This window comes from Cetorhinus maximus, chromosome 35 (assembly GCF_964194155.1).
Source record: "Cetorhinus maximus chromosome 35, sCetMax3.hap1.1, whole genome shotgun sequence".
Lineage (NCBI taxonomy): Eukaryota > Metazoa > Chordata > Chondrichthyes > Lamniformes > Cetorhinidae > Cetorhinus > Cetorhinus maximus.
Window position 1 is genome coordinate 7,775,759 of NC_135913.1, and position 13,401 is coordinate 7,789,159.

General features: G+C 42.2%; 2 protein-coding genes and 1 pseudogene across 7 annotated transcripts in view; 2 read left to right on the forward strand and 1 right to left on the reverse strand.

Annotated features, from left to right (window-relative positions):
• LOC144672036 (uncharacterized) overlaps positions 1–13,401 on the reverse strand; it is a 1,123,005-nt pseudogene that overhangs the window by 506,264 nt on the left and 603,340 nt on the right. The gene's annotated exons all lie outside the window — the stretch shown is intronic.
• LOC144672033 (NACHT, LRR and PYD domains-containing protein 3-like) overlaps positions 1–13,401 on the forward strand; it is a 1,181,600-nt gene that overhangs the window by 78,554 nt on the left and 1,089,645 nt on the right. The gene's annotated exons all lie outside the window — the stretch shown is intronic.
• The window catches only part of LOC144672029 (NACHT, LRR and PYD domains-containing protein 3-like), a 74,403-nt gene that overhangs the window by 15,872 nt on the left and 45,130 nt on the right, over positions 1–13,401 (forward strand). For all 3 annotated transcript variants that reach the window (XM_078533968.1, XM_078533967.1, XM_078533969.1), the window contains 2 exons: positions 3,570–3,678; positions 11,052–11,147. In XM_078533968.1, coding sequence (XP_078390094.1) covers positions 3,570–3,678; positions 11,052–11,147 — 205 coding nt within the window. The remainder of the gene's footprint in view (positions 1–3,569; positions 3,679–11,051; positions 11,148–13,401) is intronic.

The following is a 13,401-nucleotide window of genomic DNA, read 5'->3' on the forward strand; positions in this document are numbered from 1 at the left end:
TCTTCATACATTACAATAAATGTAAAAGTAGGCATGCAAGCTGTATGATTGCTGATGAAAAATGAACTGCAAAGTAAATGGATAATGTTAAGTACAGTTAAACAATAAACCAACTGCCAACTAAGTAGAGAGGAATTTAGTACTGACCATCTCAGTATTCCTAGATTCATAGAATCGCTACAGTGCTGAAGAAGGCTGTTCGTCCCTTTGCATCAATGCTGGGTCTCTGTAAGAGCAACTCACCTAGTCCCACTCACCTGCCTTTTCCCTGTAGCCTGCATTTTTTATTCTCCTCAGTTAATTATTGAGATCTCAATTGAATGACTTACCCGTATAGTAAGGGATGACATAAGGACATTATTGAGAAAGGATCTGGCCTCTGATGATCATGAATTAGAATCAGTATAGGTAGAAATTAGGAATAGCAAGAGTCAGAAAACACTGGTAGGTATGCCCCTAACAGTCGTTGTTCTGTTGGGCAGAGCATAAAAAAAGAAACTATTGGAGCCTGAAACAAAGGAAATGTAATAATTGTGGGGGATTTTAATCTTCATATGGACTGGGGCAATCAGATTGGCAAGAATGGTCTAGAAGATGAGTTTGTCGAATGTTTCTGTAACAGTTTCTTAGAGCAGTATGTAGTGGAACCGACAAGGGCTCAAGCTATTTTAGACCTAGTATTGTATAATGAAGCAGGGTTAATTTGCAATGTCATAGTAAAAGACCCACTGGGAAAAAGTGATCATAACACCATTCAATTCCATTTTTAAGTTTGAAAGTGACATAATCCAATCGCAAACAAAAAGCTTCAACTTAAACATAGCCATTTACATAGGTATTAGGGCAGAATTGGCTCTGGTCAATTGGATAAATAAACTAAAAGATATGCAGATAAATGATCAGAAGGAAACATTTAAAGAAACAATTCAAAATGTTCAACATAAATGCATTCAACTGAAGAACAGAAACTCAGCAAAAAGAACCCATCCATGACTCACTCAGGAAGTTAAGGATAGTATTAGATTAAAAGAAGAGATTTGCAATGTTGAAAATAACAGTAACAAGCCTGGAGATTGGGAATTTTAGAAACCAACAAAGGGCCACCAAAAAGTTGATTAAAAGGGAAAAATAGAATATGAGTGTAAACTAGCCAGAAATATAATAAACAGAATGTAGGAGCTTTTGGAAATTTATAAACAGGAAGACAGTATCTAAAGCAAATGTTGGTCCCTTAGAAGCAGGGACAGGTGAAATCATCATGGGGAATGAGATAAGGGTGGAAGCATTGAACACACATTTTGTGTCTGTCTTCACAGTAGAAGACACAAGTTCCAAACCAGAAATAGACAAAAACCTAGGGGCTAAATAGAAAGAAGAAATTAGGGAAGTTAATATCAGTAAAGATAAAGTACTAGAGAAACTTAAGGGACTAAAATCCAATAAATCCCTGGGACCTGATGATCTACAGCCTGGGGTTCTTAAAGAGATAGGTGCAGAGATAGTGGGTGTACTGGCTTTGATTTTCCAAAATCCCTTAGATTCAGAAATGGTCCTATTAGGCTGGAATTTGGCAAATATTAAACCGCTTTTCAAGAAAGGAGGGAGAAAGAAAACAGTAAACTACAGACCAGTTAGCCGAACATCAGTTGTTGGGATAATGATGGAATCTATTATTAAGGAGGTCTTAAGGCACTTAGAAAAGCATGGAATGATTAGAACAAATCAGTGTGGTTTTACTCGAGGGAAGTCCTATTTGACAAACTTATTAGGGTGTTTTGAGGATGTAGAGTATATAAAGGGGGATGAGTACGTGTCGTACACCTGGACTTCCAAAAGGCATTTGATAACGTGCTACACGAAAGGTTAATTGTTAAGGCAAGGGCTCATGTAGTTGGGGCTAATATATTAGCATGGCTAGAGGATTGGCAGACAGATAGAAAAGAGAATGGGGAAAAACAGGGATTTTTCAAGTCGGTTGACAGCGAATACCGAATTGCTGCAAGGATCAGTGCTAGGGCTTCAGCTGTTTACAATCTATATTAATGACTTAGATAAATTACTCTCTGCCTATTTCTAAGTTTTCTGATGACACCAAGCTAGGTGAAACGGTAAGCTGTGGGGAGGACATAGAGGCTACAATGAGATAGACAGGTGAGGTGAGTGGGCAACAAGACAGCAGAGGGAATATAATAAAGTGTGAAGTTATTCGCTTTTGTTGTAAGAGTGAAAAAGCAGAACATTTTTTAAAGTTGAGAAACTTGTATGTATTGATGTTCAAAGAGACTTTTTTTTATTTATTTGTTCATTTGTTTATTTGGAGGCAGTACAGGGGTTGATTGGCAGTACTAAATTGGTCCCTTAGATGAGAGGATTGTGCTATGATGTGAGGCTGAGTAAATTGGGCATATATTATCTTGAGTTTAGAAGAATGAGAGGCGATCTCATTGCAACCTACAATATACTGAAGGGGCTTGATAGGTTGGATGCTGAGAGATTGTCTCCGTTGGTCAGGGAATCTAAAACATGGGGCACAGTCTCAGGATGAGCAGCCAATCATTTAGGGTTGTGAATCTTTGGAATTCTCTATCCCAGAGGATTGCAGAATCTCCAGTGTTGAATACATTTAAAGCTGGGATAGATAATTTTTTGGTCTCAAAAGAATTAAGGGATATGGGGGGCAGACAGGAAAAAGGAGTTGAAGCACAAGATCAGCCATGATCGTATTGAATGACGGAGCAGGGTCGATGGGCCGGGTGGTCTACTCCTGCTCCTATTTCTTAGGTTCTTATGTTCTTATACATCTGCTTCCACCACACTCTCAGGCAGTGCAGTCCAGATCCTGCACTCGGAGAAAGAAAAGGCATTTTTTTCATCAGAATGCTATTGCTTCTTTCGTCAGTCACCTTCAATTAATGGTTTTCTTCTGCCAATGGAATCAGTTTCTCCATATCTACTCTGTTCCATTTGTTATTAATATTATAATAAGTTAGTTACAGTGCTTTTTCCTTTTTCATACAACTGAGTTGCTGGCTGTACCGTTTCAGAGGGTAGGTAGGCAGGAGAAAGAAGGATGGCAGATATCCCCCACTGAAGGACATGAGTGAATCTGGGGAATTTTTACGATGATTCAGTTCTTTCATGATCATTATTAATGAGGCTAGCCTTTTTATTCCAGATTTATTATGAATTGATGGTGGGATTTGACTCATATTTCTGCAGTATTGTTTTGGTGGCCACTGGACTATGAGCACAGTAACATTACCACTAGACTATTGTCGCAAGCTAACCAGTCATTTGTTTCAGCTACATAAACACTGCAAACTGAGCTCAAACAAACTAAAAGGAATTTGATAAATCATTTCATACAGTTTTAAAATGGTAGGATGTTGAAGAAATTCTACAGCTTATAGCTAAAAATGGGAAGCAGTTTGGGTCACCTGGAGTTAGTTTCAGATGTCCATTGGTGTAATGCAAGGTATTAACTAACTTGTTCTTGCTCTGTTAGAATTTGTACAGAATAACAACCTAGGTTAATTACTCACACTCATATTGTATCACTGCACTTTCAGGATACGTACTTCGAACTGGTGACTGAGAAGACATACAAGATCCAGCGGCAACTGGAGGCAAAACGACGCACCATGTTTAAGACTTGTCGCACAATGTCAAACCGATGTGGTAGGTTACTAATAATAGTGGCCCAACCTCCAAACCTTTCTCAACTGCAGACTAGGCATCCTCCAAATAAATAGCTGTATTTTTTGTTGCACGTGTTGGAAAATTTGTTAAAATGTGAAATAATAGTCATAGGAAATGAAACATTTATCCCTTTTACACTCAGCAAATGCATCAAAGCTTTAATGTTGACTCTTCCTTTCTTCATCTCACTATTATAACTTAACCGTCGCTAAGGTACAGTAATAGATCAGTTGACTGAGTGTTATATAGAGCCATGATGTTCTGACCCAGACAGCTTATTATAATAATTGCATCTGCATTTAGCCATCTTGATAGTTCATACCACAACTTGTTACAAGTACACCCACTGGGACTCCTTAATTTATTCAGATATATATGTCATTGTTTCAATAAATTAACAGAACTAATTTACATCTTCCAAACCTGTTTGTCAATAGGTGATGGTGTCAGCCATTGTACTGCTAAACTACGTAGAGGTTTAATTCCCAGAATGTGCTGATTTCATTGGTGTTATCTGGAGCGGCAGCTGGGATTCCGCATTAGGCTTTAATGCCCCTCCGCTAATAAAGGGAAAAACAATTAGGCGAATAGTTAATTTGTGAACCTGATTGAAATGCAAGCTTGTTGAATGTCAGGTGGCATCCAGAGAGGGTGTGCACCCAATAAATGTTGAATAGTGAGCATGTACTGTCTTAACTCACACACAGAAGAATTGTAACTTGACAGAGTTTCAGAGGGCTGCCAATGTTGTGGAATTGTATCCCAGCATGCATAGCGTTACATAGGATATAGGGCATTGAAACAGATTGTTCAGCCCAACTTGTCCACTCGAACCCCCTCCCATCTTTCCCCATCGAGAACTATCAGCGTAACAAATTATTCCTTTCTCCCTCATATGCTTGGCCAGCTTCCCCTTAACTATTCACTGGTATCGAGTTCCACATGCTCGCCACTCTTTGGATAAACACTTTTTTTTGGTCTGAATTCCTTACTAGACTTCTTGGTGATTATCTTACATTGATGGCCTCTAATTATGCTTTTTCCCATAAGAGGAAACATTCTCTCTGTCTCCATCCTATTGAAACCTTTTATAATTTTATAGACCTCTATCAGGTCACCTATCAGTCCACTTTTCTCAAGGAAAAAAACAACCTAGCTTTCCTGATAGCTACACCCTCACATTTCTGGTGCCATCCCTCTAAACCTGCTCTGCACCCTATCTTAATGTGGCAGGTGATGTGTGCCAGGAGGACCAATCCACAAGGGAAACTTGGCCACGTTATCACAACGGTTTTGCCATTTGTATTTATTATGGGAATTTATGCACTGAATTCAGATGTAATGAGTCCACCAGCACCTTTAGCGATTTTAAAAATTAAATTAAAACATTTTTTCACAAAATAATTCAAATACATACATAAGATTACAGTTACTTGATATTATAACACATCCCCAAATTCCTAATTAACCTCACTCCCAACTACACACCCCCTTTAAGGTAACAGTCCAAAATAGATTTTAAATTTAAATAAGCAATCCAGAAAGATTACCACACACACCCATTCGACAGGGGAATTCCACAGGCTTGTTAACACAACTTCAGCTACTGGACACAGCAGACTTCTGCAAAAGTGGCTGGAGACTTTTCCCCAAGGCTGTTTTACACCTTTTACTTTTCAAGATATTACACGGCCATACCAACACCCTTCTTTATATATGTTTCTCTCTCTTTAATGTGTAAAGTCCTATTGTTCTACATGTCTTTGCAAATTTACTTTTCCCATAATATAAAAATCTTTCATGTTGTCAATATGGTCAGTCCCTTTGGAAAAAGTAAACATACTGCTTGGCCTTGCTTACCTTGTTAATTGTAAACACCCTGCCATGCCTTTGAATATCAAACAGCCCCTTCACTTACCTAAAAATGCAAATCTCATTCGCACCTTATCTGTGGAACCCTCATCCTCACTTGTCCATCTCCATTTTAAAAGTCTGTTTTACACCTACTCTTTTGATAATTTCAATCTTGTGGTCTATCTGACTCGAATTCAATTAAACCAGTCACACAGACAGAACCATCCACAGTCACACCCATCAGCCGACAATAATATCATGAAAATATTATAGTTTCAAGACATTTCTAAACAAGCTGCTATACTTTCAGACACATGAAACAAAGTCTCTTCCGTCAGACTGATGAGGAAGCTGACAATTTAAAAATCCTGTGTAGAATATGCATGCCCCTATCAAACATGTAAGGATGCAGAAAACTGTACAATTAGTTATTTTCAACATTAAAAAATGTGTAGAAAACTGTCACAAGAGTGCAAATTGCGTTGAATAAAATGCATAAGTTTCCAAAAATATCCTACCTCAGAAAGAAGATGAACACAAAATTTACTGTAGAAGAAATGACAAATAAGTCGCCAACATTATTTGCGAACATATAAACTGGCCCACTTCCTTCAGACGCTCCCTTCTCGCTCAAACTCACGGACCAACAATACTGACTTTCTGCCAGCCCTGGCCTAGTCTGCCCCCTTCCACCATTCCATCACCCCTCCCCCACTCGCCATTAATCCCGCCATATTCTTGCTTTCCCGCCACTCACCCACTTCTGTCCTCCCCCACTACTCCCTCTCCCTCTCAGCTTTACCCATCTCCCCACCTCTTTTTCCCACTACCCCCTCCTCCCTCTCAGCCACCCCCCTCCCCCTCACACACTACCCTCTCCAGCCACCCCTCCCCTTCCCCATCTTCCCATTCCCCTCGCCCCTCTTCTACTTGCCTTCCCTTCCCCTTAAGCCCTCCCCATCTCCCTCCCCTCCCCATTCCCTCCACTACCCCTTCCACTGCCACTCACCCCTCCTTCCCTGCCCCCTTCCACCTCCCCTTCCCGCTTTCCCCCTCCCCCTCCCTTTCCAAGCTCCCTCTTCCCCTACCTACTACCCCAATTCCCCTCCCCATTCCTTTTCCACCCCCCACTCCTCTCCCCTTCCCCATCCCCTATCTCTTCCCCCACTTCCCTCCCCCACTCGCCTCCCCATCTCCATGACCCCCTGCCCCTCCTCCCTCACCCTTCCCCCTCCTCCCTTCCCTGTGCCCCTTCCCCCCCTCTCTGCCCTTCCCCCTTCCTCCTATTCCCTGCCCCTCTCTGTCTTTACTCCATCCCATCTCCCCCCTCCTCCCTTCACGCCGCCACCCAATTCTCCTTCACCCCTTCCGCCCAGTCTCTTCGCCCTCTCACCCACTCCTCTTTTTCGCTCCCCCGTCGCCCCTTCCCCACCCAACTGCTCCCCACTAGTCACAGCCTGTCAATTTGAAAATCCCTGTTTTGTTCCTACTCTTTGCTTCCTTCCAATCAATAATTCTCTATCCATGCTATCGTATTACCTCCAACTCCATGTACTGTGTGTTATCCCTTTGTATGACTCCTTATCAAAAGCCCTTTGCAAATTGAAGTATACTGTATCGACTGGTTTCCCTTTATCTATCCTACTTGTTACATCCTTAAAGAACTCCAATAAATTTGTCAAACACAATTTTCTTTCATAAAGCCATATTGGCTTACTCTGATGATACCGTGACTTCCTAAGACTCCCTTAGTAACACATTACCACATTTTTCTGATGACTGATGTCGGGCTAACCAGCCTATAGTTCCATCTTTTATTTTTCCATCCTTTCTTGATTCGTAGTGTTACATTTGCTGATTTCCTAATCCACTGTGACCATTTGAGATTCAAGGGAAGTTATGAAAATCATAATTGGTGCATCCACTATCTGTGCAGCACTGCTTTAGAACCCTGGAATGTAAACCATCACATCCCAGGGATTGGTCAGATTTCAGTCCCTTAAGTTTCTCCAGTACTTTGTCCTCAAACACTCGTAACTGTTAGGATTTTTATTTCACTTCACAAGATTATAACCTTCTTTGAGTCTTATACTATCCTTAAATTCCCTAGTAAGCCATGCATGGCTCTTTCATGCTTTTTATGGGATGTGTTTTTGCTGAACGTTTTGACTTGTTTCTTTAACTGTTTCTCATACCTTTCGCTCTCTTTATTCAATCACCCTTATCCAATTCTCCTCTCATACCTATGTTATTGGCTTTCTTTAAGTTCAAGATTCATGTTTGGGACTGAAGTATGTCACTTTCAAAATTGATATGGAATTCAAGTGTATTTTTATTACTTCTTCATAGAGGATGTTAAGAGATTAATAATTAAACCTACCTAATTGTGGAATACAAGATGTAAAATAGCTTTATCCCTAGTTGGTTCCACATCATATCGTTCCACAAAACTGTCACAGAAGCATTCTACAAATTCATCTTCCCGACTACCTTTGTCAATTTGATTTGTCCACGCTACTTGAAGATCGGTGTCTCCAATAATGTTAAATTGCCTTTGTTAAAATATGCAATTATTTATTGTTTACTGCTCTGTTCAGTGGTGCAACTACTGTCAGGGGGCTTATAAGCAACTCCCCTCAGCATTTTCTAAACACTTTTGTTTCTAACCTCCATGTATCTGATTCTACTTCCTGATCTTCTAAACCAAGATCCTTTCTCATTACTGTCCTTGTGTCATTCTTTACTGTAAGTATTATTCCTCCTACTTTTCCATCCTGTCTGTCTTTTAAAAAGGCATGCACCCCGAAATACTTACTTCTCAACCTTGTAACCATGAGCCAGCTTTTCACTCCCAAGACAGGTAGCTTGTGTTGGGAAAAATCCCGGCTCAGCACATCCACCTAGGGAAGGAGTGCCTGAATGGCTGGATTTTTGCTCTGGGTGTTGGGAGGGGGAGGAGAGGCGAGTGCCCGCCTTCCAACCCGGGGAGCAGATTAGAGGCGGCCACAGGGACTGCCAAATTCAGAGGTGGGCTCTTAACAAAGGCCCATCTCAGTTCTCTGCAACTTTGTCCCAGTTGCTTTGTTAAATATTGGGCCCTATAGCACTCATCCCTCACAAACCATTACCTCCCCACCCATTTCCCATGCCACAGACATGCCAACTCATGCCCCCTCCCTTTCCCCCCATGGTCCAGCATAGCCTCCAAGCCAATTCATGGCACTTCCATGATCATTAATTTCATGGTACGTTCAGTTCAGATCCAATCAACCCTATAGTAACAATGGCGTATTGCCATTGGCAACTGCTTAAAAAAGCCATTCATAGTTTGGGTAAAAAAAAACTGCTGTTATTTCAAGCCTAGAAAAGTGTCAATCAACCAAACCTTTAAATATCAATGACAGAAAGTATAAGCACTTAACACCTCTTTAAGTGTAAGGGACAACTTACTTGAAATCTTTAAGACCTTGAGGGGGTCTTGACAGGGCGGATGTGGAGAGGATGTTTTCTCTTGTAGGAGAATATAGAACTTGGGGTCACTGTTTTAAAATAAGGACCCGCTTATTTAAGACAGAGATGAGGAAAATTTTTCCCTGAGTGTTGTGAGTCTTTGGAACTCTTCCTGAAAAGGCGATGGAAGCAGAGTCTTTAAATATTTTTAAGGCAGAGATAGATGGATCCTTGATTAACAAGGGGGTGAAATGTTATCGGGTGCAGGCAGGAATGTGGGGTTGATGTTACAATCAGATCAGCCATGATCTTAATTAATGGCAGAGCAGGCTCAAGGGACAAAGTGGCCTTCCGCTGCTTCTAATTCTTATGTTTGTAAATACATTCGTAGGTTAATTTGTGTAAGTAAACACTGAACCATAGAGAAAATAGATCAAGGGAGGAAAAAAACACTTGTTAAGCTATCAATCAAGCCAAGTTCTCCCTTCTGTGGAACCATGTTTTTTATTCATTTATGGGATGTGGGTGTCACTGGCAGGGCAGCATTTATTGCCCCTCTCAAATTGTCCCTGAGAAGGTGGTGATGAGCTGCCTTCTTGAACTACTGCAGTCCATGTGGTGTAGGTATACCCACAATGCTGTTAGGGAGGGAATTCCACAAATTTGACTGCAGCATCCAAGTCAGGATGGCGAATGGCTTGGAGGAGAACTTGCAGGTGGTGGTGTTCCCATGTGCCTGCTGCCCTTGTCCTTGTGATGGTAGTGGTCCTGCGTTTGGAAGATGCTGCCTCAGGAGGCTTGGTGAGTTGATGCAGTGCATCTTGTAGATGGTACACACTGCTGCCACTGTTCATCGGTAGCGGAGGGACTGAATGTTTGTGGATGAAGTGCCAATCAAGTGGGCTGCTTTGTCCTGGATGGTGTCAAGCTTCTTGAGTGTTGTTGGAGCTACACTCATCCAGGCAAGTGAAGAATTTTCCATCACACTCCTGATTTGTGCCTTGTGGATGGTGGATAGTCTGTGGGGAATTACTCACCCCAGGATTCCTGGGACCTGGTCTTCTCTTTTAGCCACAGTATTTTTATGGCTATTTTGGTTCAGTTTCTGGTCAACGATAACCCCCAGGATGTTGATTGTGTCAACAAGGTGAAAGCTTTTATGAGAGTCTGGTCTCTCAGCCAATCATAATTATGCATAAGGGTCCATGGGGTGAATGGGGGCATCAGTGGGAAATAAGTTGGCAAGGGGGCTATAATGGACTACGGGGGTAAGTGGTGGGGCATCAATTGGCGTGGAGGGTGGTATGGTTAAGATCGTTTGAAGTTTTCTTTCTAAATGTTCCAGAATCCAGACTATGGTTCATGGGCCCTCTGAGTACCTGTGAGCCATGAATCCTTCAGAAGCTGGCCCGACTCCATGAAAATTGCTGGGGTGCTAGGAGATGCCGACCCCTGCAATGGAGCCAGCCAGGTTGGGAAACTTTCTCAAGTGACCAGCGAAAATTGAGGGTGCCTGGAATAGGTGTGAATTCCTGGAATCGGGCCCTACCTGCCATTTTTAAAGATCCGTGGAATCTCCACGACTCTGCAAAATCAGGCCCTATGTCTCTGTAATGGTGATTTTATCAAAACTATTTGTTCCGCTAGTTCATCTATCTTATTGTGAGTGTGTCGCACATTCAGAGAAAGAGCCTTTAGTTTTTTATTATTGTTGTTCTTGAATTGGGCCTTACTCGATGATGCACCTTTATGGTTAAACTCTTTGTTCCCCCCTGTCCAAGTCTTCTTTATTTTTGTACAGATTGTTACACTGCACTATTGCCTTGACATTTAGCTTTACATTTCTATATCCACCTTACCTGACCCCCAACACCACTTTTAGTTTAGGGAGAGGTGACAACAGCACCTACATTGTGGAACAACTTTCTGGTTGACCACTCATACCTTCATGACGCCTGTGAGATTGTAATTCCCTAAACATATCCCATAAGCTAATACTATGTATCACCTCACTCTTTAACCTCCTATTAATATTATATTTATTACAGAGAATCAGAATCTGGGAAAGCCTGTCATCACCGTGGCTGAAGGGTCAAACAGGGGAGAATATCCAACATCTTCAAAAAGAATGAGAATGGACACCGGTAGGTTCAGAAAAAACTTTAAGATATGATCTCCATCCTGATAAAGGATCCAGATCTCATAAAGGAAGAGGAAAAAGGATAGGGACAGGGAATTATGGACCAATTAACTTAACATCTGCAATCTGAAAATTACTAGTTTGTAGTAAGGATGGTGTGACTGAACACCTTCAAAATTACCAAGTGATCAGAGAGGCCCAGCATGGATTTGTAAAGGGAAGGTCATGCCAGATCAACCTGATTTTTTTATTCAGGATGTGTTAAAAATATTGGACATGGCAATGCCTGTGGATGTCACTTATATGGGCATTCAAATGGCATTTGATAAAGACCCTCAGACAAGACTGGTCCTCATGTTTAAGATCATGGAACTGAAGGAAAATTACTCACCTGGTTAGTAAATTTGCTGAGTGACAGGAAAAGACAGTAGGGATAGTGGGCAAGTCCAGGAATTGGCAGGTTGTAACTGATGGTGTCCGTAAGGAATCTGTGTTGGGGCCGCATCTGTTCACTGTATTTCTTCATGACTTAGATAACAAAGTAGAAAGTCACACACCCAGATTCTCCAATGACACAAAAGTAGGCAACATTTTAAGCAAAGCAGATGGAAACATAAAATTACAGAGATATCAATAGATTAAGTGAATGGACACAATTGTGGCCAATAGATTTCAATTTAGGAAATTGTTTTTTATTCATTCAAGGGATGTGGGCTTCAATGGCTAGGCCAGAATTTATTGCCCTCCCCTAATTGCCCTTGAGAAGGCAGGTCTGACTGCATTTGGATATGCACTGCCTCAGTATCTGAGGAGTCGCAAATGGTGCTGAACATTGTGCAATCATCAGCGAACATCCCCACTTCTGACCTTAAATGGAAGAAAGGTCATTGATGAAGCAGCTTAAGATGGTTAGGACACTACCCTGAGGAACACCTGAAGTGATGTCCTGGAGCTGAGGTGGCTGACCTCCGACAAGCACATCCACCATCCTTTGTGCTCGGTATGACTCCAACCAACGGAGAGTTTTTCCCTTGATTCCCATCAACTCCAGTTTTGCTAGGGCTCCTTGATGCCATACTCGGTCAAATGCGACCTTGATGTCAAGGGCACTCACTCTCACCTCACCTTGGGAGTTTAGCTCTTTTGTCCATGTTTGAACCACGGCTGTAATGAGGTCAGGAGCTGTGTGGCCCTGGCGGAACCCAAACTGGGCATCAGTGAGCAGGTTATTGCTAAGCAAATGCTGCTTGATAGCACTTTTGATGACCCCTTCCATCACTTAACTGATGATGGAGAGTAGACTGATGGGGTGGTGATTGGCTGAGTTGGATTTGTTCTGCTTTTTGTGTACAGGCATACCTGGTCAATTTTCCACATTTCAGGGTAGATGCCAGTGTTGTAGCTGTACTGAAACAGTTTGGCTAGGGGTGTGGCAAGTTCTGGAGCACAAGTCTTCAGTACTGTTACTGGAATATTGTCAGAGCCCATACCCTTTGCAGTATCCAGTGCCTTCAGCCGTTTGTTGATATCACGTGGGGTGAATCAAATTGGCTGAAGACTGGCACTTGGGATGCTTGGGACCTCTAAAGGAGGCCAAGGTTGATCACCCACTCGAGATTTCTGGCTGAAGATGGTAGCAAATGCTTCAGCCTTACCTTTCGCATTGACATGCTGGGCTCCCCCATCATTGAGGAAGGGGCTTTTTGTGGATCCTCCTTCTTCAGTGAGTTACTTCATTGCTCATCTCCATTCGGAACTGGATCTGGCAGGACTGCTGAACATTGATCTGATCCATTGGTTGTGCAATTGCTAAGCTCTGTCTATCACTTGCTGCTTATGCTGTTTGGTACGCAAGTCGTCCTGTGTTATAGCTTCACCAGGTTGACACCTCATTTTTAGGTCTGCCAGTTGCTGCTTCTGGCATGCCCTCCTGCACACTTCAATGGAGCAGGGTTGATCCCCTAGCCTGATGGTAACAGTAGAGTGGGGGATATGCCGGGCCATGAGATTACAGATTGTGGTTGAGCACAATTCCGCTGCAACTGATGACCTACAGCGTCTCATGGCTTCCTAGCCTTAACTTGCCAGATCTGTTTGAAATCTATCCCATTTAGAATGGGAGTAGTGCCACACAACACAATGGAGGGTATCCTCAATGTGAAGACGGGACTTCGCCTCCACAAGGACTGTGTGGTGGTCACACCTACTGATACTGTCATGGGCAGATGCGTCTGCGACAGGCAGGTTCGTGAGGATGA